The sequence below is a fragment of the Stegodyphus dumicola genome, chromosome 10 (genome assembly GCF_044657685.1).
Source record: "Stegodyphus dumicola isolate Sdum_Otavi_A_Nest chromosome 10, ASM4465768v1".
Classification (NCBI taxonomy): Eukaryota; Metazoa; Arthropoda; class Arachnida; order Araneae; family Eresidae; genus Stegodyphus; species Stegodyphus dumicola.
In genome coordinates, this window is record NC_140777.1 from 19,790,445 (window position 1) to 19,814,791 (window position 24,347).

General features: G+C 32.1%; 2 protein-coding genes and 1 long non-coding RNA gene across 9 annotated transcripts in view; 1 reads left to right on the top strand and 2 right to left on the bottom strand.

The window, feature by feature from the left end:
- The window catches only part of LOC118193884 (uncharacterized), an 85,187-nt gene extending 76,063 nt beyond the window's left edge, over positions 1 to 9,124 (bottom strand). For 3 of the 5 annotated variants that reach the window (XR_015043308.1, XR_015043305.1, XR_015043306.1), the window contains exon 1: positions 7,575 to 8,528. This is a non-coding gene — a long non-coding RNA (uncharacterized LOC118193884). Of the gene's footprint in view, positions 1 to 7,574; positions 8,529 to 8,625 lie in introns of those variants that run through there. The other 2 variants (XR_015043304.1, XR_015043307.1) reach the window with 2 other exon arrangements.
- LOC118204177 (uncharacterized) overlaps positions 6,724 to 24,347 on the top strand; it is a 39,159-nt gene continuing 21,535 nt past the window's right edge. Inside the window, exon 1 of one of the 2 annotated variants that reach the window (XM_085824699.1) lies at positions 6,724 to 7,220. Coding sequence is in view for 1 of the 2 variants with exons in the window: in XM_085824698.1 (XP_085680824.1) it covers positions 19,883 to 20,003 (121 nt within the window). In the remaining variant the exon portion in view is untranslated. Of the gene's footprint in view, positions 7,221 to 19,814; positions 20,004 to 24,347 lie in introns of those variants that run through there. The other variant, XM_085824698.1, reaches the window with a different exon arrangement.
- Positions 10,400 to 12,174, bottom strand: LOC146994909 (uncharacterized). Of its 2 annotated transcripts, XR_015043303.1 has the most exons (4): positions 11,204 to 12,174; positions 10,768 to 11,127; positions 10,588 to 10,645; positions 10,400 to 10,478 (listed from the first exon to the last, which is right to left on the bottom strand). XR_015043303.1 is itself a non-coding variant. In XM_085824702.1 (3 exons), the coding sequence occupies exons 1-3, from the start codon at positions 11,967 to 11,969 to the stop codon at positions 10,641 to 10,643; spliced, it is 1,131 nt and encodes a 376-aa protein (XP_085680828.1). In that variant the 5' UTR covers positions 11,970 to 12,174; the 3' UTR covers positions 10,435 to 10,640. The 2 variants fall into 2 exon arrangements, 1 of the variants encoding a protein (XP_085680828.1); XM_085824702.1 differs by having other exon boundaries at positions 10,435 to 10,645.

Below are 24,347 nucleotides of genomic sequence, written 5' to 3' on the forward strand. Positions count from 1 at the left end.
CCATCACGTTCGCCATATTTATCCAGCTTGGATTTTTTTTTATGGGGCCATCTGAAGAGCATCATTTACGAGACTCCCGTTGACTCACTGGAGGACCTCGTTGCATGACTATCCATTGCAGCTGCAAGCGGGCGCAAAATGCCTGTGGTTTTTCAAAATGTTCGCCAATCCCTTCTGCGATGTTACCAAGCATGTATTACTTATTTGAACATTTATTGTGAATACTGTACTGCTACAAAGAAGCACTTTGTGTTGATTTCGTGCATAAACACATTTTCCTCTCGTGTCGTTTTTTTGCATTCCTGCCTTAACCCATCACTTTAGACCGTACATTCCTATGAAAAAATGCATGTTTTAGTATGCTCCACCACCCCTCCAAGTTTGTCCCATGATCTATGAAACATCCTGTATTATTGTAAGTCTCAATAGATGCAAAGAATAAGTTTTACTTGAATTTTTACATTTTTGTGTTTTATCTTGTGACCACAGTGAGTATTAATGAAAGCCAATAACTCACTTTAATATGTAGAGATAATTTTTAAGGTTAAGTAGTTAGTTATAAATAATTAAATTAGGTAATTAGATAACCTTAGTCATTATGGATTTACATGGCCACTATTAAATTTTATTTTTTAACAATATTTGTTAAAAAAAAGCCTTCTTAAAATCAAAATCTAATAAAATTTCACAGTTTAAAATATATTGTTACGCTTTTTTTCACACCAGTTGTTACGTTATTTTCTTCCTTCACGTTCGTACGGGGTTCGTAGATTTGGAGTGAATAACGACGAGACTTGATGAAGTATCGAAACTCACTTTATTGGACCAATACTTAATCAGAACAGTTCTAAAGTCACTTTTACAGTCGTCAAAGAACTAAAAACACTCGCTGGAACAATCAGCGACACAGCCTTCAGGTTATCAGGCTATAACGGTGGAGACAGCTTCACTGCAAAGCACCAGAGTACAGCTCCCAACTCAGCTTGTTTGTTCTCGGAACTCCATGTACTCTCGAGACTCTCCATGCTACAACTCGTGATGCACTCGACGACGCACAGAGCACAGCTCTCGACTCTTCGGTTCAGTCGTTCCCGGAGCTTAACACGCTCTCTTGATGATGCACTAATCGCGATACACTAAGAGACTCTTCAATGCAAGCGACGACCCACTCAGCACTCACTGGCCGGCTGTCAACTCGATCGTCTCCGCACGAACTGACTAGATGAGACACACTAACCTGCACTCTAGATGAGGCACACTCACTCGCCCTTTCGACGAGCACTCTAATTGACTGACTATCAGCTCGCTAGACGAGACACACACACTATCAGCTCGCTAAGCGAGACACTCACTCGATACTAACTAACTCGCACTCTGACGAGATGGGATATCACCTATTTTGTCACCAAATGGGCAATTTCTTGCCAAATGTGGCAACCCTGCCTTCCCTTGCCATTTTATGGCAATCCTAAAACTGCTTTGCGGGAAAGCTATCTCACAGCGCCTGTACATTTCGTAACAATGTGTAATTTATGACATTGATTCTTAAACAATATTAGGATAATTACACATTAAAAGCTACAAAACATTTATGTTTTGTAACAACAACACTCAACAAAATATTTATCCGTCATTTTAATTTGAAGCCTATACGGTTTTTTCTTCCACCTTCTTGGCGAGCCTTCGTGATGTAGTAGTTTGCACACTGAGTCGGTATTCCAAAGGTCCGCTGTTCGATTCCTGGCGAAGGCATTAATTTTTTATCATTCCTGCTTTCAAAAATACCTAATGTATTTGAGACATATTTAAGACATTAAAATTCAGATATGAATACTCCATTTATTATAATTAAAATTATAAATACATGGTTTAGTAATAAAAAGCATATGTCTCTTTTGATTATGTGGACTTTTATCAGTGTGGGCTTATATCTATGTGCGCTTTCATCGCTGTGGGTATTTGTTGCATAGGCAATTATCATAGTGGGCTTTTGTCGCATGCACTTTGTCTGGGAACCATTCTGGAGTTGAAAGTTGGTGCACCTGCAATACTGTTAAGAAATTTGGATCCCTCCCTTCACTCTGCAATGGTACAAGATTATCTGTCAAGAAGCTCATGAAAAATGTTATTGAAGCAACTATTATGACTAGTCACGCATGAGGAAAAGAAGTGTTCATCCCAAGAATTCCCATTATACCATCTGATGTACTATTTCATTTTAAATGGCTTCAATTCCCAATATCTTAAGTCTTGCAATGAGTATCAACAAGGCACAAGGACAGTCTTTAAAGGTTGTTGGGCTTGACCTACAAAGTCCATGTCTTATGTTTTTCACACGGCCAGTTACATATTGGTTGTTCTAGAGTAAAAAAAAAGAATAGCATTTATATCTTTGTTCCCAATTGGAAAACACTTAATATTGTGTATCCAGAAGCCCTTCAAGAATAGCAATAAATTAGCTCACTGTAACAGTTTATGAATGCATGCTTAAAATCATCCTATGTCTGAAACGGAGCTCGAAGGCTTTCCTATAACTGCTGATACATTTTCTCAGAAGATTACCTAAAGTATTGTAACATTTTAACACATCATCATATAGTGGGTGTTATTAAAACGTAATTCTTTTTCTGTATATTTTTTCATAATTCTAATTTGTAAAATTCAAAATTTCAGAAAAAGAACTATGCAAACTGCCGAGTAAAAAAATGCCTTAAAAAATTTGACTCATCAAAAATGGCATGGAGTTATATATTTATTTTATTGTAGAATTTTTATATAATTTTTATGTAGTCATGGTGGTGGTTAAGAAGGGGGATATAAATTATGTTTTAAAAAATGTTTAATACACATCTCCTGCAATCAATTTGCTAAAAATTCAAGATTTCTGTTCTGCTTTGTACATCAGGGCTGTATGCAAGGGGGGTTGGAATCTCAACAAAGGAAAAAAAGTTGGAAGAATTTATGGGGCCATCGTTCTCAGGTGTTTTCTTTAGAGATTTTTCCGGTACATTTAAAAGCCTGCATGGTGGCTAGTAATTAATATATGTAATAAAATTTTTAAAATATGCTTTCATTTGAGATGTTGCTGATGTTTACTGATTCATGATAAATATCAATAGTTGTTTTTTTTTTTTTTTTTTTTTTTTTTTTTCAAAAAGACATGAATATCAACAACTTGCACCTGATAAGTAATTTCTCCCTTTTCATCCTTAAAAAATTGCCAGACTGCGCCAAGGTGACAAGTACATAATTACCATCTACAATCCCCCCTTTTATTATAAAATGGAAGCATTATATCTGTTTGTCAAAAGTCTTCTCAACATTAGAAGAAAGGTACAAAATGCTAAGATTCCATTTCTAAATTAAAACTGGTATGAAGCTGCGCAAAGTGTACTTACTTACGCCTTACTTATATTTCTCCATCATTTACAATTATTCATAGGTCTGTCCAACCAAAGGATTCAATAATTTATTAACAGACAGTAAATAAAAAGCAACACAATTATATCTCTTATATTCATATGTTCAATTGTTCAACATTTTCAGTATGCAGCTAAAAAAGATATTTAAATTTTCCACATAATCCCTGAATACAGAAATCCTTTACAAAAATAGCTTGTTGCTTCTTAAATTGGTTAATTTGGACATTCATTAGACTCTTAAAAGTCCTAATTAAAGCCATTATTCCTGCCTATTATAGAAATAATGGATCTGGATCGTAAATTTAAAGTCTGGCCTCTACTTCAAAGAGTAATCACCAGTAGATATCATGGCCCTTGGGCTCTCGTTTTTTTTTTTTTTTTTTTTTTTTTTTTTTTTAAATTCATTCAAAGGCACACTGTCTTGTGTGTTGCATCCTGGGGACGAAGAAACTAAGAAACACAGGTGGCAAGTCAGGAAAATCAATCTTTCGTGATAGTTCAAGCATTTAAACAAAGATGCTGAAATTAGTTAATTTAACACGTTAAAGGTGGGGGATCTTGACGAAAGTATGCTAGGTAACGCGGCGACCGCCACGCCTTGTTTTTCGTCCTAGAGCGGGCGATATTTTGTGTAATCATAAAAAAATTTAGACTTAATAAAGTTTATTTAAACTCTTAAAACTACAAGAAATATTTAAAAAGAACTAAACACTCATTACAAAAAATGTTTTAAAGTACATATTTATGAGAATAATCTAGTATTTTACTTCCTTGTACTTAAAATCGAAGTAAAAAGGAAGTATTGCAATCACGAAAAATTTCAGGCAGCATATTTCAACGAAAATATTCATTTTGACCACTTTCGAATGCAATTTAACGATGTTTTTGCGTGATATTTGTACGTAAGGACAGAATAAAAGACTCTTTTCCTCCAAAAAAATTATAAAACTGCTTTCAAATGAATTCTGAGGAGAATTTTTTGTGGCGTCTGTATGAAAGTATGTACGTACGTACGTACATATTGAGTTATGCGAGATACGTACATATGTACATATCTCGCATAACTCAAAAACGAGTAGCCCCAGAACGTTGAAATTTTGTATATAGGACTACTATAACATGTAGATGTGCACCTCGTATTTTGGTTGCAATCGGCCGTGCCAAACGTATATAAATATATTCACTCTGTTACCTGGCTCAGTGATCTCAGTTTCTTTACTCTTATATGTTTGTAAATTGTACATTTTTTGCTTTAAAAATGATTGAATTATGTTGTTCTTATCTTCCGGTTAAGGTTTATATACCTTTAGTAAATCTGTACGCAATATTTTTAGAATTATCAACAATTTTAAAGTTGTTTAAGTGCCGCTAAGCCTAATAATTTTTTTGATGGCAGCCATTGCTTGTTTACATTTGAAGCAGCAGAGTAGAGTGGATTTGCTGCCAATCTAGAGAAACGTAGCTTCGCAACAACAAAGATAACGCCTTCATTTATTACAAATTAAATCATGATTAATCCTTTCTGGAATTTTTTCGAGGAAATAAGTGTTAAAGATTTACTTAATTTGGTGCTACTTTGGTAGACGGTTGCACGGATTTTGGCGACTTTTTAGCGATTTGCCTTTTGGAGAGTTATTACTCTCAACTTATGGTAAACCCATTGCTCAACTTATGGTAAACCCATTGCTGGATAAGTTATTTATGGTAACCGATACTTTGTTGTCATTTTATTATAAAAAAATAATGTGTTTTATTCACCTGCGCCGTATACCGGGCAATTCACCTGGAGCCTGTCATCTCTCTGAGTACCGAAACGTTTCTTAAATTATGCATAACTTCCGTGTTTTAAATATTATTTATGGCTTCTAAATATTAAAAATCAATTTAATTTTACATTTTTATTTGAAATAAAAATTTTGTTGTTTATAATATTTTATATAATTTTATGTTGTGGATGATATAATCAATGACTTCACCTTACTTAAAAAGTAATTGGTTTTATTAATATTTATAAATTGAATCTAATGTTTTAAACATTATTTATGGCTGTTAAATATTAAAATACAATTTAATTTTGCATTTGTTTTAAAAATGATTTTATTATGAATGATTATTTAAATAATTTTAATTTCATGCATGATGTAATCAGCTGCTTGATTGGTTACCGAATATTTGTGCATTACCGCGCCATTTTAAAATTTTATTATTCATCTCTTTGAATTCCTCGGATTTCAAATGGAATGGATATTTCCGTTTTGAAGACGAATGTTGTTATTGGTAATTACCAAGAATTATTGGTAATGGAATAAAAAAATTGCCCTTTGAGACTTTATTTTGGCCAACCTGTCTTTCCTAATCAAAGATTTATTTATAAATTGTTAATAGCATCAGAGGAAATTTTGGAGGAAACCTCGCTAATTGCTTCTTCAATGAAGTGCGAGATATTTCGATAACAGATGAAGATGGTTAAAAGAGCCGATTCAATTATGATTTCGATTTTTTTTTGTGGTACTTATCAATAAACAAGAGGTTAAATTACTCAAAAAAATGTAAGTACATATTTTTCTTTTATTTTATAATTGTATACTTCAATTTTTGTTAAAAAAATTAATACACTATTTTCAAAAATTGCTGAGATAATTATTGTCACATATGTTTTAATGTTAATTATATTTTATATAACGTATTTTAAAGTATTTGAATTTAATAATTTTCTAATTCTTTTAAATGTTGGTAGGATGGTTTTTAATTCGATATTCAATTTCAGTAACATTTTAATCTAATTAAACGTTGGCACAATGTTTTTATAGTGTTGTTTTTATTCTCTTTTTTGCTATATGAAAGTAATAATTGCCTTACTTTAGTACTTTATACTCATAGTAAATGTAATTATTTACACTTGCCTGCCATCTTAAAAAACGACATTTTCAACAAAAAATTAATCCATTACTTTTAACGATATTTATTAATTTTTTTTTAAGTTTCGAATACTTTACTATGCGTAAAAACAGCGTTTTTCAAGATGGCTGACGATTGTAAAAATCGCGCCAACAATTGCGCCAACGTAAATCGCCAAAAATCCGTGCAACCGTCTACCAAAGTAGCACCCTTAATTTTTAATAATTTAGTTTTTAATAATTAGTAATTTAATAGTTAGTAATTTTTAATACAGTTATTTTGAGGGTTAATTTGGCTCATTTCGGATACCCGGCTCTTGGCTGAATTTGGCGAGTTTTTAGCCGCCATCTTGGATTTCAGAAATGCGCCAAAAAGCGCATTTCGAAATCCAAGATGGCGGCCAAATATTGTTTTCCCTATCCGAGGGAAGTGGACAGGGAAAACAATTCTGAACTGCCAAAAGGAAAAATTGAACTTACCCTTGTTCATGTTGACATGATGACGCCTGACATTCCCTATTTCTTCAATGTTGTACAACATAGTTAATGTTATATTACTAAGCATGATATGATAACTTACTAATTGTAATTCAGTCTAAAGTAATAGAACAAGAAATTTTAATTAACGTGTACTTTAACGAGTGAAATGTTTTGCATGAAACGCTATAGGGCGAAGAAGTACTTACGCTCAAACTGTAAACAATCGATTTAAAAGAAAGCTTCCAACCTAAAAATTTGACTTGCATGTAATTTCGGCATTATATTATTTGGCATTTAAATTAATAATGAATTTATATTTAAATTAATTATGTTATGCAGGTAAGTGTATGATAGTTAAACGTGATATATATGGATGAGAAATGAAAAATTAGAACATTTATTAAGGTATTTGTAATATATGGTAAGTTCTTTTTAAGAAACTTATTTTTCAGTATATAGCACTCATTTTTTTTTATTAATTAATCAATTTGAACATATATTTTCTATTTTTCCGTGTTAGAATTTCAACTTTTTTTTAATTAATCAATTTAAACATACATTTCTTAACTTATTTTTCAATATGCAAGAATTTCAACTCTTTTAATTAATCAATTTAAACATATATTTCTTAACTTTTGTTTCAATATGTAAGAATTTCACCTTTTTTAATTAATAAATTTAAACAAATATTTCTTAACTTATGTTTCAATATGCTAGAATTTCATATTTTTTAATTTATCAATGTAAACATATATTGCAAAATGAAGGTACTTACCCCTAGATGACATTGCTTGTACAATCTTTGTCTTCTTAAATTGTTATTTATATTTATATAAAAATTTCACTTTTTCACAAGAAAATTTTTATCCAGGTTCTCACAGTTTTACCTTTTCACAAGAATATTTTTATCCAGGTTCTCACAGTTTCATCTTTTCACAAGAAAATTTTTATCTAGTTTCTCACAGTTTTGCAAGAAAATATGTATCCAGGTTCTCACAGTCAACAAGTTCACAAGAAACTGTGTATATGATAACCAGGGCTAGAAAGGGGGCATATGTCCGTGGGCACATCATCCAAGGGAAGCCAAAATGATGTTACGAATTTTTAGAGTTGAATGTTTTCCATTTTTGGCCAGTAGTCGGGAGGGGCACAAAATCTTCAGTTTTCCCTGGGCGCTGAAAACAGTAACTATGACTCTGCTGATAACTTATAAAATTTCATTTTTTCACAAGAAAAACTGTTATAGATTCCTTCCTTGTTAAAATCCAATACTTCGTTTCACTGAACTCCACTCTTATAGATCGAGGCCTGTTCATCAGATCTGAAAAAGAACAATTTTTACAAGCATTTTGCATTTTGAAATTAGAAATGATTCCATTTCCACATCACCTTAAGACTTACACGTACTTAAAAAAAGAAAAATCTTTTCTTCTGCTTTTTGACTATTCATTTTAATTGAAGCATTACCAAATTTTGTAAATTAGTTTTTATAATTATATTTAAATCAATTATTTATAAAAAATATTTATGCGGGTATTATCATATAATTTCATTTAAAAAATAGGCACTATTTTCACATTACATGACGTTACATGCAGGTTAAAGTGATTTTTAATTAAATCTAAATTTGATAAAAAAAATAGAAACAGTATGAAATGTGATTAATGATATTAGTGAAACAAAATAGTTACAAATAATCCCAATTTTTAAGCTAGTACGTGTAAGACTAGGAGGTAGGAATCCTGATGCGTTTTTTTTTACGAGGTTTCGCCAGGAGCCATAATCCTCTAATTTTAATGTGTACACATATATTTTATATTACTTACCATTCAGCACCACATTTTGCAGTTTTCAGCAGTATTACTTGGCAGTTCACTATTTGGAGTTTTTTGTAGAGAAAATATCCATGTTATATATGCAGAATACAAGATAAATAAACAAGATTTTAAATTTCATGATCGTCGAGATTTCCTGTGGTGGCAGCAGTTGCTCAGTTCCTTCGCTTTCAGGTGTGGCCCGCATCAGTCGTTTCAACTCGGATGTGTTTCTTGAAAGAAAAACCTGGCTATACCCCCAGGTACTGGGTTTGTCATCCGAGTTGATTTCTCCATCTGCTTCTTCCCTCGTCTAAGTGGCAGCAAAATGTTATTTTTGAAGTCCCTAAACAAAATATCCATATTATGCATATTCAAAATACAAGATAAGTAAACAAGATTTTAAATTTCACGATCGTCGAGATTTCCTGTGGTGGCAGCAGTTGCTCAGTTCCTTCGCTTTCAGGTGTGGCCCGCATCAGTCGTTTCAACTCGGATGTGTTTCTTGAAAGAAAAACCTGGCTATACCCCCAGGTACTGGGTTTGTCATCCGAGTTGATTTCTCCATCTGCTTCTTCCCTCGTCTAAGTGGCAGCAAAATGTTATTTTTGAAGTCCCTAAACAAAATATCCATATTATGCATATTCAAAATACAAGATAAGTAAACAAGATTTTAAATTTCATGATCGTCGAGATTTCCTGCGGTGGCAGCAGTTGCTCAGTTCCTTCGCTTTCAGGTGTGGCCCGCATCAGTCGTTTCAACTCGGATGTGTTTCTTGAAAGAAAAACCTGGCTATACCCCCAGGTACTGGGTTTGTCATCAGAGTTGATTTCTCCATCTGCTTCTTCCCTCGTCTAAGTGGCAGCAAAATGTTATTTTTGAAGTCCCTAAACAAAATATCCATATTATGCATATTCATAATACAAGATAACTAAACAAGGTTACGATAATGAAAACATAAGTTAGCGTATATATAAACACTTTTATTAAATGTTTTAATATTTTTTCTAAAAGTGTTCTTTCTGTTGTTTAGTTTTAATCTTTTGTTAACTACATACTCTTTTTAACTAGAAAATAATAATTGAACATAGTACAAAAATACACAATTACCACAAAAGGGTGGCAAGTTTAAGAAGTTAATAATGTAAGATTGAATCCTTATATTTAAAATAATAAATAAACGGTAAAATTAAAATACTAAACGTAGTATGAAAATACATAATTAAAATAAACAGGCTGGAAACATTAAAAGTAATGAATTCACCTGTATATTTTCTGACTGAAGATTCATTTCTTTCCATGATTCATTTCTCATTTCTGCAATATTCTTTACCTGAAAGGGGTGATAAATTATCCTTAACAATAAAATGTTTTCTGGTAAGAAGTAGGCTGGAAACCTTTAAATTAATCAACTCACCTCTATGTTTGTCAATTTATCTGTCAAAATTAGTTTTCTTCTTTCTTTTATTTATTTTTTTGGATTACCTAATTTGCAATAAAGTTTTTTTTACTGAAAAATAAGTAGGTAAACTTATACTAATAATAACTAAATAAATTTTACAGTTGCTTTTACTGAAGGAGTAGTATTAAAATAAAGTGAAGCACTAATTTGAAACATAAGCTGTGAATGGTTAAAATTTTGTCTTACCTCTGTCATAGTATTTTATGACATTTTGGATCTGCAGCTGTGAAAGAAAGTTTATTTTAATGAAGGAATAACAAAATATATAAAGAATAGCTCTCACGTCAAAATAAAAGTTGAGAATAACTGAAATACACATTTACCTCTTTCTGTAAAAGATATGCTACATTTTCGCAACATTTCCATCCTTTTGTTTTCTGGGCTCTGTTTTTTGGTTGAATTCTAAAAGGAAATAAAAAATAACAATTTCATGTAGTGAAAAACAAAAAGGTATTAAATCAAAATTTGTGGACCATCTGAACATTTACACAAATTATAGTAAACAATTTACTTGTATGCTTTTCTTATCATTTATTCCAGTTTTAAAACTTGGTCTGTGTTCCCTTACTCTGAAAAATAAGCACATAGATTATAATGGTATGTAATTTAATATTTAAATGCAATTTTTGTATGTATATATATGTAAATAAATAAATTATGTCAAAAATAAAGTTATATTTGTTGCTTTTACCCCATTTATCATCATCTTCCTGAATGAATGGTATATCATCATCTTGTCGGGCTGATTTCTTTGGAGGCATCAGGTCCTCAATTCCTTCGCTTTCTGATGTTGGTTCGTCCAACATTTTAAGTTCAAGGCCGACTTTTCCATGGCCTGGATACACAGCTTTAATGTCCTGTAGAAACTGAGCAAGTCTTTCTCCATCATAAGTAAAGGGCTTCAAGCGGAACCACCTGTAATAATGTACAGCCATGTACTGCGTGCAAATATCATCTGTTCTCTTGCTCTTTATAGACCTCTTAAAAAGTTTGTTTTCACCCTCAAGATCATTTATAGTGTTCTGTTTATCATCGGGATCTACGAATACGCCTGTAAATAAAGGATTAATGAATGTTAAGGATGGAAAAAAAAATGTCACTCATTAAAAAAAAAGACACATATTTACCTTTCTTGTGATTGGTAGTTTTATGTGTTGCTGCCGGAAATAAATTTTCTATCCTTTTATATTGTGGAGCAGAGTCAGTGTATATGAAGGTGGTTTCTGGGTGAACATGACATTTAATGTAAGGCCACAAATGCCTTTTGCTTTTTCCTTTAACCTTGAAAAATAATCCTTCTTTGTCTTCTCGACAGTAGATGCCTAAAACTACGATGGTCATATTTTTGGTTACCCTGCCGCGGTTGTACTTGCGGCGGGTCAAAAATGTTTCATCAATTAATATAGATTTTCCTTTACCACCTAACATTCTGCTATGATGAGAGGCAAAAATTTCACATACCTCACGACAATATGATAAAAAGTCAACAATAGTCTCATTTGCAATTACTGGTAATTTTTGCTTTTCCCTCCATAGCTTTAGCTGCTGATTTATGTAACTGAAACTGTGATCTAGAACAAAGTACACAGTTATGACTAAAGCTTCCCTTATTGGGATTTTTGTACCCTCAAAAAATGTATTTTCAATGGGGTTAATCATGCCAGAGCAGTTGTTGCGATTTCTCAGGCTGCAGACCCAACGCCATCCGAGCTTTGATTTCTTTCTCTTGTTGCTTCTCATCGGTGCCTGGCACTTGGGGCAAGGTGGTGCCTCATCCTCTCTGGGAAGAAGTCCAGCATCGGTGGCAAACTCGAGTGCAGCTGCCTCTGTATTAATTAAATGCATGTCAGTAATTAAACAGAAATATTTCAGTTTTTCATGCAAAGAAGCCATATTCAAAAAAGTCAGTACAGTGACAGAAATAGTTTAATGAAATTTATTGTTAGAAATTTCAGAAACTTGGTAATTATGCAAAAGTCAAAACTATCAGAAATAAAAAAGTTTAATAAAGATGAAAAGTAATTATAAATTTAATTAAACAATATTAGTTCATTATAGGAAGATAGAGAAGTGAAAAGTTCAAACTAGAAAGTACTGTTACAAAAAAAAAAAAGGAAAATAAAAATAATAGTAATGATATGTATCTATGAAAACAAAGTATTAAAACAAATTTTAAGTGAAAAATAATATTAAAAAATGTAATGGATGAAAATAGATTAAAAGTAAACTTAGCTTTGGCAAAGTCCAAACCACGTTTTCACGTAAGTACCGAGGTACTGATTTTTTTCAGTACCTGACAGACAGACAGACAGCTGCACGGGCTTAACCGCGGCAGAATATGATCGCGAAAAATCTTCTTTTTTAAATTTATTTAAAATATTTTCGAAAAAAAAATATTTTACTTTACAAATAAATGTTTTTCGGTACATATGTTTTTTTAAAACATTTTTAAACAGAGATGCAGAAGAATAATAGGTATTGTTATTTTTGTGTGCAGATATGCGTGCGTGATGAACTAAAAAATGATTTTGAAGGTTTCGTGGCATATTTATCCTCTCAAAAATATGCAACTTGCTCAACTTTTCGATTTTATTAAATTAAATAAGGCCTATCGGGTTTTTTTTTTTTTTTTTTTTTTTTTTTTTTTTAAGCACTGACAATGAAAGCTGTTATGTTCTATTTTTGCGTTTTTATCCCAAAGCGCGTTAGCCCAGAAGGGCTATTAATTTCGTTTTCGCATTTTGCGTTGAACTGTTTCTACCGAATATTATCGCTGTGTGTTATATTTAAAGATATTTAATAATAAAGAATCAGCATAAATATACGTATGTTTAACGTACATAACATTTATGCAGATACTGTGATAAAACAACGGTACCTACAGCTATGAAATTTTGAATATGTACGTCACCACCCAAATATGGGCATCTGAAAGCTCAAATTTGTAATTTGTTTTATTAACTATTTAACATTTTGTAAAGCATTTATGTGTTTTTGATTAAGAAACTCGACGATTTCTAAGCGAGCAATGGCAACACTGTTCGGCGCAAGACTGTCTATCGGAAATTCTAAAGATATGCTCTTCTTTTAAATGTTTTGTCATATTGCTGCTTAAGAGAGAAGACAGTTCGAATGTACAAAATTTAAAGTCTGTTGATTTGAGTCTGTTGACGCATGTCTGTTGATTTTGAAAATTCATTTCCATTGAATTTAACAATTGTTTTCAGTTGGCGAGAGGTATACATCTCTGTTGTACACTATTATTGGTAACCTTTAATTGTTGGTTATTTGTTACATTTTTTTGTCTTTCATATTGCCCTGGCTGCATTGGAAATTTCGTGGTTTTCCTCGTGTGTATACGAGCCAGTACAATTACACTAATGAATCATATCACTTAAATAATGTGAATAATTATAGAATTATTATATAAGTGTAGAATAATTGGGTTGGTTGTTATGTTCACGAGTTGTGTGTAAATGCGTGGCTTTGTGTGATTATGTAATTAATTAATGAAGATTTCAGCAGCGGCCTGGCGGTAAAGTGTGTGAGCACTGGTAGTTCTGTCCGAAGTTCCAATCCCGCTAATGCGCCGGTTGCTTGTTATGTTCACGAGTTGTGTGTAAATACATGGCTTTGTGTGATTATGTAATTAATTAATGAAGATTTCAGCAGCGGCCTGGCGGTAAAGTGTGTGAGTACTGGTAGTTCTGTCCGAAGTTCGAATCCCGCTAATGCGCCGGTTGCTTGTTATGTTCATGAGTTGTGTGTAAATGCGTGGCTTTGTGTGATTATGTAATTAATTAATGAAGATTTCAGCAGCGGCCTGGCGGTAAAGTGTGTGAGCACTGGTAGTTCTGTCCGAAGTTCGAATTCCGCTAATGCGCTGGTTGCTTGTTATGTTCAGGAGTTGTGTGTAAATGCGTGGCTTTGTGTGATTATGTCATTAATTAATGAAGGGTTCAGCAGCGGCCTGGCGGTAAAGTATGTAAGCACTGGTAGTTCATCTCATTACACATATACTAGCTACGCATATATACATTATAGACAGTGGTGTAACTAGAATTCTTGGTCCCGTATGCAAAATAATTTCCTGGGTCCCTAAACCAATAAATTTAATGTGCTTAAAAATAAAAATTAAACTAAAGAAAAAAACGTGAAAAGTAAAAAAAAAAAAAAAATCAAGGATTCCTGGAGCCAATGTTTTCATGATTTTTATCACATCTGGATTAATTGTTAAAAAATAAAAGCACGTTCTCAGGGAACCATTTGAAAGTTATGTAATATGAAGAAAGAATAAAAAGGAAAATATTTCCCCTTTGCTAACTGGTGAAATGCAAATTTGCTTTAGTCTGGGTATTTGACGTCAGATGATTTTAATTCTGTAATTTAAGACTTTTTGTGTGTGTGCGTGTGAGTGATAGATAATTGATATTGACAGACAAGATAATTGATAAATGTACAGAAAAAATATTACATCAATAGATAGTACTCTGTGATTTTACTCAACTTACGAACATAATTTATGCAATAATATACAAGTACATTTGTTAAATATAAAACATATTTATCATAAACTTCATAAAGAAAACTATTTGAATATACAATTTTAGTAGAAAATATGTAATATTTTTGCTGTCCTTTTAAAAATCCTTTTGGTACACTAAACTACTTGAATACATCATTTTTATAAAAAAACATGAATGCTAAAGATTTTTCCTGTTTCTTTTTAATTTTCCCTCAGCCCGTACTGCTGTTCTTCTCTAATTCCCCCCCCCCCTCAATAAGTGTAATTATAACACTGGTGACCGAAATTTATCATAAAGACAAAAATCTTTTTTATTAAAATTTGCGTCTCCTAACCTTCATTTCCGCAAAATTATTTATCAATACCTGGACGTCCATTTTCACAGCCAAGTCAACTTCAACGCTCAATAGTGATAGGTTTAACAACCGATCTTGTATCATAGTGTTTCTTAAATATGTTTTTATTATTGAAAATGACCTCTCGCTCGTGGCTTTGGTTACAGATAATGAATGATAAATACAATATAAGTTAATTGCACTCCCGATTAACTGCTTGTCATGTCATAGTATTTTACCATTGCTAATTTAGCTAAATCCTTAACGGATTTCAAATTTTGGATATCTGTTCTGAAAGTATTTATAAATAATAAAAGTTGTACTTCCAGTACATTAGCAAAGTCTTCTTTATATTTTTTTCTGTATTTTTGAAACATTATTAATAATTTCCGTATTTGTTAACAATGACAAATATTCATGATTTTCCGCATGTGTAACGTTTATGAAGTATGTTGTGGATGCATATGTGAATAAAGCGGGCGCAGCCCACTTAGACCGCTGAACACTGGTAATTCGGTCCAACGTTCAAATCCCGGCTAACGGGCTGGCTGAATGCGTGTTTTCTTGATTTTCCGCATGTGTATGATGTTTGCAGTATCTTCTGGATGCATACGTGAATAAAGCGGGTGCAGCTCGCGCAAAACCGTTTAACGCTGGTAGTTTGGTCCAACTTTCGAATCCCGGAAAACAGGCTGGGTCCATGGGTGTTTGGGTGATTTTACGTATGTGTACCGTGTATGCAGTATCTTCTGGATGCATAGGTGAATAAAGCGGATGAATCCCGCGAAAAACCGTTGAACGCTGGTTATTCGGTCCAACTTACGAATACCGGCTAGCGGGTTGGCTGCATGGGTGTTTTCGTGATTTTACGCATGTGTATTGTGTGCGGAGTATCTTCTGGATGAATACGTGAATAAAGCAGGTGTAACCCGGTCAAAACCGTTAAACGCTGGTAGTTCGGTCCAACTTTTGAATCCCGGCCAACAGGCTGACTCTATATGTGTTTCAGTGATTTTCCACATGTGTATTGGGAATGCAGTATCTTCTGGATGCACAAGTGAATAAAGCGGGCGCAGACCGCGCAAATCCGCTGAACACAGGTAGTTCGGTCCAAAGTTCGAATCCCGGCGAGCGGGCTGCCTGCTTAGGTGTTTTCGTGATTTTACGCATGTGTGACGTGTATGCAGTATCTTCTGGATGCGCACGGGAATAAAGCAGGGGGAACCCGCGCAAAACCGCTGAACCCTGGTAGTTCGGTCCAACTATGGCATAACGGTGATATTTAACATAGGAACTCTTATACACGTCAACAATTAAAAGCGGGCTTCAGCCCGCTAGTTATTAATAATTTCCGTATTTGTTAACAATGACAAATACGGAAATTTAAGTTCCAAAAATGAAAACATCATTGCGATTTTTGTTATTCCAGTCATTCTGTATTTTAACTGAGTATTTAAAATGTCGAGAGCAGCATAAAAAACTGTTACTTTAAAAGACATTTCGGAATTTTCAAGGCCTGTTATCCTCACATAACTCATCAATATTTTCTTGTTTTTATTTTCTTCTATTTTTCAAATTTAGTTTCTATGTCCCATTTATTTTATATACAAAAATTTGTATATAAATTTGTATATTTGTATTTTTGTGAATATACAAGAATTGTATATTCAAAACTCTGCTTCTTTCATAATGTCTTCAAACTTCTTTCTCATATCTTGCATATTAATAGAAACGCTTTTTACATGTTGGTGAGCTCCATTCAAGTCGATTGATTTTCGATTGTCGAGTCGATTGATTGATTGATAGATCCTGCAGATACAGCGCAGGACGTGTTTAAAAAATTTTGTTTTTAATTTTTGGCATTTTGCCAGAAATGTTTAATAATTTGTAGTTAAGCTCATCGACACAACGTATATTTCAAGATGAGAACTCACACTCTGTCACATGGACTTTAAAAGTAGTACACATAAATACTTGTTTTATACTTCCCTAAACAAGTATAACGTTTAGTTAAAATAAAGTTGTATGAAACAAGTTTTGCGTACTTTGCAGAGAAATGCGCAAAACTTCATTTAATGAAAATAGGTTTGTGGTGGATCAAAAAGCTTATGCGGATATATTTTAGGAGCATTAATATTTATGATTATTGTTATCTGCTTTATTTGCATCTTGAAAAACTATTAATGTCTCGGAAATTAATGACCTCAGATTTCCAGTTTTTACGCTGCTTATAAATTAAGCAGTATCAATTTTTTTTTATCTATCTATCATTAATTTATTAAAGACAAAAATATAAAAAAATAAATATAATGTATGGGAACATATATTAACGGAAGCTATTTATGTCTTAGAAAAGTTATGCAGTGGTTCTGAAATGAAAGATAGTAATGTACAAAGGGATTATATGAGTGAAAATCGCTTCATTTATTATTAAAACGTATTAAATAAATTTTTTAATTTGCAAAAATTATTGAAATATTGTAGTAATGGGGGAGAATTCTTTTCTGAAATATTCCATTCGTTTGTGTGGTGAAAATAGCAATGTAATTCGCGTTCTTTCAAATGTTGAAATGCAACTTAAAACTATTAGGTCCAACGCTGCCATTGATATGCTTAATATTTTCAGTAATTAATTTATCGAAATTTACGAAGTAGTATATACTTTTAGTTGTGTGATACCATTTTTATTATCATTATTATATTATTATTGACGGTTTCACGTACTGTATTGACGGTGCTGTAGAAAGTAAATTAAAAGCAGAAGTAAAGTAAATTGTAAAATTTAATTTCAAATAACAATTAGAAAGGCATTCTTGCCCTCCCGCTTATTAGTGTAAATAACAGAGAAAAAATCTATCTGCCTTTAACTTTGCTATTTGGTAATGTCAATCGTACTTCTAAATCCAAACTTTTTCTGTCCCTAACCATGCCTCTTCGTGCGACTGCACAGGTTGCAAGTACTGTCGTTTATTACATTGTGAGAACTATACATTTAAACCTGCAATTTCTTCCTTATTTAATGATAGTAAGAGATTCAAGATATGAAAAAAATTAAACGCTACGGAATGACTTGCAAAGTTCATTCCAAATTAAGTATCAGAATCCTGCCTAGTTACTTCTCTGATTTATAATTTTCGAGTTGTGATTGCAAAAAGAGGTACATTTCCTTAAAGGGTGGGTCGCCTTTTTATTTGCGTACGCTCCGATCAAGTAGGAGACACCGAATTTACATACATTAATTTATTATTTACATTAATAATTTATCATTTATTTAATTATCCGTTTTAATTCTAAAAATAAAAATGAAAAGCAAAAGGGAATTAAATTTTTTTTTATTGAAACTCCAATTACGAACAATATATGTAAAAAATGAAAAGCAAAAGGGAAAAACATAAAAATAATAATTAATCTTCTTATTATATTTAATTATCCGTATATATGTAAGAAATGAAAAGCAAAAGGGAAAAAAACATATAAAAATAATAATTAATTACATTATTATTTATTTATAATTATCGGTTTTAATTCGCATTTACCATTATTATTTATTTATAATTATCGGTTTTAATTCGCATTTACCATTATTATTTATTTATAATTATCGGTTTTAATTCGCATTTAACACTATTATTTATTTACCTACGCTCGGATCAAGTAGGAGACAAACTTCTCAACTTCTAACCACGCAGCAGAAGCGAAGAAAAATGGTCACGTGACCTTCAATATGAGCACACAGAAGTTTTCCCTAAATCCCTCCCGATACTCCGGATTCTACAGTAACCTAAACGTCAGCAGAAAGTTGTCGGGGTGGGTAGCCGGGTTTGGCGGAAATCGCCACCACCGGCCGCCGTAGCGAGGTCGCCAAGAGCCGGTTATCCGAAAACTGCCGCCAATCTTGTAATTTAAAACATATAAAGCTTAATAATTGACCGTGATGGTAACTGCTTGATTAGTTAATCAACTCATTAAATGAATTTACTTTTTGGTAAAACTAAAAGATATGTTTGCACCATGAAGAGCATATTTCTGCTATTTTATTCTTTATTGCTACCTCTCTTGCAATTTTTTCGCCATTTATGCCCATAAGCGCTCGTTGCGATACATTTTGGACCATGCAGGGTAACTATCCCTTTCCAACTACAAAGGTTTTTTAGAGCTGTTGTTATGAACTAAAACACATATATTTAAGTACAAATTTTGAATTGCCTGAGAAAACAGAATTCTTAAAAAAATCTTCTAGTTTATTCATATATACCTTCGCAAAATTAGTCATTTCTTTATATTTCTAATTGATAAATTCCATTTTATTTTAAACCCTATTGCAAAGAACTATATCATTCCACCAAAGCAAGCACTTTTGATAGAGTGGTTAGTATATTCACCAGCACTGGACGTTCTGTGACTTTAATTGAACATGAAAATTTAGCTCTTTTTCCATGCTTCTCAAAGTGTTGCTTGAATTTAATTTCATTACCACCTTCATTTTGGGAGAAAATGACACGAGTTACTTCTGCTAAAATAATTACATGTAACGTGGCAAGATATAAGCGTTTTTTAAACAGCGAAACATGAACTTACCATAGGAAATTCGAACAAGGTTTTGTTTACATGCCGCTCATTTTGAAATTAAACAGAGTTGCCATTCTGAATTAGCTAAATACTGATAAGAAAAGAAACGCGATATACCCATACCCAAATTTCTCTCTCTGTTAACATTTCGGACTCTAATTATGTATTCCTTTGTACCGCATGACCAGAATGTACCAGAAACGAGTATACATAGTGTTGATTATATGTACAGTATCAAAGTTTAACGCTAAACTAGGTAATGAGTAAACATTACATTTGATTTTCCGAATTGCAGGCAAAAAGATTTATAATGTGCAAAATCTCGCAATTATCCGCATCCCGCATTGAGATCTGTAAAAACCGACATTAGTTTGAAGATGGAAGAAATGAATTTGGAAAAAATGTGTTTGTCGCACATAATTCAAAACTTTGATGCTTTTAATGTGGCATATTTAACGTCTAAAAATCCATCTTTACAGAGAAATTTGGAATTTTTGCGTAAGATACGTTTAGCATTTTTAAAATTTGTGATTTGGGTATGAAACTAATTCATTGCAAATTCGTCATACATCTTATGATTACAGAATTTGTAAGATAAAATAAATTAAATTAAAATATATTATTCTTATTTTATGAACAAACAGAAATTTTAAAGCGAATTTTTCGTCCTCCCTTACATTAGGTATTTTATAAAATCAAACATATGTTATTGATTATGCAATTAATTAAATATCAAAATTAAGATTAATTAAGTGCTCTTCAGTCAGCCAGTTTCTAGAGCTTTGTAATAGATTAGTTTTATTATTTATATATGATATTCTTTCATTAGTAATACTGTTTTACCTCAATTTTTTAAATAGTATGAGTTGCTAAAAGTAACAGATTGTATTTTTTTAAGAATATTATTTTTAAATTCAGAAGACTGATATTTTTATAATTATTATTGTTTTGTTATCTTTTTGTTGAATAGTTTTAATTTAATGTCAAAAAAAGTTCCCAGTTTAATTAAAAGGACTATTTTAGTGCATAATTTGCTTCAGTAATTTCTTTGTAAATTTGAAACGTGATTATCTGAACCTATTCTAGTTGCATTCAGTCCTGATTTTTGAGGTTACTGGAAAACAGAAGTTTGTCCAGCATATGGCCCAACAAAAGTTTAAACCAATATGCTAAGTCACGTTTGGAATTTAAAAAATATTCCTAAGTTTGAAAGCAAAAATAAAACTTGTTGAATGATGAAATCTTTTAGCATATAGAAAATTTTGGAGTGACAACATGGATGACAGGTACAAGAATGATTACAACTCAAAAATCAGCTTTGCTTAGTAGCCATAGAAATTTTACCATAATTTGATATTGCTATGTCAGCTAAAATCTCTAAATGGGGAAATTTAAATCTGCTTTCCCTCATTATCTATTATAATGGGTTATTCAAGTATGGCAAAGCACACGAGGGCTATCTGCCTAAAGGGAGGGATGCCTTTGTGGAGGACTTTCTAAGGGGAACTAGCTCGTAAACACGTTACACATGGAGAAAACCATGAAAACGCCCATGCAGCCAGCCGTTCGCGGGATTTGAACCTCGAACCGAACTACCACATTAGCTATTATATTTTACAAGATATTAATTAATGCATGAAATTCAATAGCAAGTAAAAAAACCCTTGGTTAGAGTCTTACAGAGTGGTTTTCATCAACCAATGAGGTATGAAATTCAAGACAAGTAAGAATTTGTATCTGATAAGGAAATGAATATGGATGGATGTTATTAGTCAATAATGTCAGTCTTGGCTAGTCTAGCTATTTTGTTCTTTGATAAGCATTCACATTGAGCATATAATTTCCTATGGTGAGTTTCTTTTCAGAGTTTTGTAAAGAATTTTATATAGTGTTAAAGAATAATGTAAGTTTTTACATGATAATGGCAAAAGTGAAGTCTTGCATCCATTAGTAGTAATGAAAAGTAATTAAGCAAAAACTTTAAATTAACTGACAGAAACAAAGTGATACTCTAACTTCACTTGGTTAATCTTTGGATTATGGTAACTTGGCGAAAATTTGGCGACCAACCCTGCAACAGCAACCTGCTAGTTTTTGTTTGGACGCCATTTTGTTTTCACAAAGTAAAAGCAAGTTTTTTTTTACTCAACATTTTTTTCCAACAATCTACTAGCTGAATTACGCTTATGCTAGAACTTTTATGGAACAAAAGTGCGTAATCATGACAAAGATTAGGTGCGAATTTGGGAGAAAGTGCAGAATTGTGAACTGCTTGCCACATTTTTAAGAACTGCACACATACGGTATCATCCACGTACACGTCGACCTATTTTCACTTAAAAAAACATCCCAGAATTGCTTAAAAATGGCACTGTGCACACTCTTGACTTTATCCATGTACACTGCTAAAGTTCTAGCTAGTAACCTTACCAAAATGTCGCCAAACTACCTGTTACCATATTCCAAAGATTAGCCCTTTACTCTTCATAATCTAATATTAGTATTATAATCTCTACTTTTATCATACTTGCAATTTTTCTGCTGACATATCATTGCTACCTTTAAATAATATATGTGTATATATTATTTTATTGAAAAATGATAGTAAATCAAAAAGTAAAAGTCGGAAAGAAAATTAAATAAAAATAATGTTCCAAAAATGTGAAGGAAATTTATCTTTTTGTGAACGATTATTATAGACAAAAATAATCAATATACATATTCAGAACTTGTTTACTTACCATGAATAATTAAAATAGAAATTGGTTGATCTTTACATTATGGTAACTTGGCGTTTTTTTGGCGAAAATTTGGCGACCAACTCTCCTACAGCAACCCTCTATTTTTTTTTCCCGCTGCCATTTTGTCTTCACGAAGTAAATACATGTTTCTTTTCTTTTTATCTACTGAACACTTCTTCCAACAATCTACTAGCCGAATTACACTTATGCTAGAAATTTTATCTAACAAAACTGCTTAATCATGACAAATATTCACTGCAAAATTGGGAAAAAGTGCACAATACCATCCTCCTTACGCATTTTTCAAAATAACATATACACATAAACCATGTACACGCCGACTTATTTTTACTTAAAAAAACATCCCAGAATTGCACAAAAATGGCATTGCGCACACTCTTCACTATATCCATGTTCACTGCTTTTTTCTCATAAATTACAAAAATTTCACGAAAATACATGACAATTTTCTCAATCTTTAAACCCGGTAAAAAGAACATGTATGAAATTACCTGATCGCAAAAAAGTATTTACCCTTTACAAATATGAACATTTCCACATATAAAATAAATAAAATATCCAAAAACTTGTACCTCTAAATCATCTATTACATTATACACGTCACCAACGAATTCATACCGCAAGCATTCCAAATACTTAGTATCAAATATTTAAATTATTTCCATGCACGTTTATTTCAACTTAAACGTATACCAAATTCCTACAAGCATAAAATTCACAAAATGACTATCATTTCATTAAAATATCAATAAACCATGTACACGTCGACTTATTTTTACTTAAAAAAACATCCCAGAATTGCATAAAAATGGCATTGCGCACACTCTTCACTATATCCATGTACACTGCTTTTTTCTCATAAATTAGAAAAATTTCACGAAAATACATGACAATTTTCTCAATCTTTAAACCCGGTAAAAAGAACATATATGAAATTACCTGATCACGAAAAAGTATTTACCCTTTCCAAATATGAACATTTCCACATATAAAATAAATAAAATATCCAAAAACTTTTACCTCTAAATCATCTAATACATTATACACGTCACCAACGAATTCATACCGCAAGCATTACAAATACTTAGTATCAAATATTTAAATTATTTCCATGCACGTTTACTTCAACTTGAACGTATACCAAATTCCTACAAACATAAAATTCACAAAATAACTATCATTTAATTAAAATATCACTAAACCATGTACACGCCGACTTATTTTTACTTAAAAAAAATCCCAGAATTGCACAAAAATGGCATTGCGCACACTCTTCACTATATCCATGTACACTGTTTTTTTCTCATAAATTAGAAAAATTTCATGAAAATACATGACAATTTTCTCAATCTTTAAACCCGGTAAAAAGAACATATATGAAATTACCTGATCGCGAAAAAGTATTTACCCTTTCCAAATATGAACATTTCCACATATAAAATAAATAAAATATCCAAAAACTTTTACCTCTAAATCATCTATTACATTATACACGTCACCAACGAATTCATACCGCAACCATTACAAATACTTAGTACTCAGATATTTAAATCATTTCCATGCACGTTTACTTCAACTAAAACGTATACCAAATTCCTACAAACATAAAATTCACAAAATAACTATCATTTAATTAAAATATAATTAAATTCAAAAACACTACTTAAAATATAAATGAGCACATACATTAAATTAATACATACATAAATACCCATTTCGAATTCACTTTAGTTACGGCCATGGGATCCAAAAATTCACGAATACTGTTTCACACAACACAGAATAAAGCCAAATACAAAATTTCCAGATTTTTTCCCGATTTCCCCCCTTTTCCGATTAAAGAATCGTAATTCGTCCATTAATAACACATGACATATCCCATGATCTCTCATTTCCCTCACACAAAATAATGCGTAATCGGAACTGAGTACTGCTCACATTATTACCAAAGTGCCAGGTAGTAACCTTTATCGCCTCCAAAATGTTGCCAAACTACCAGTTACCATATTGTAAAGATCAACCTAGAAATTAAAAACAGTTGATCTTTGGATTATAGTAACTTGGCGATTTTTTGGCGACC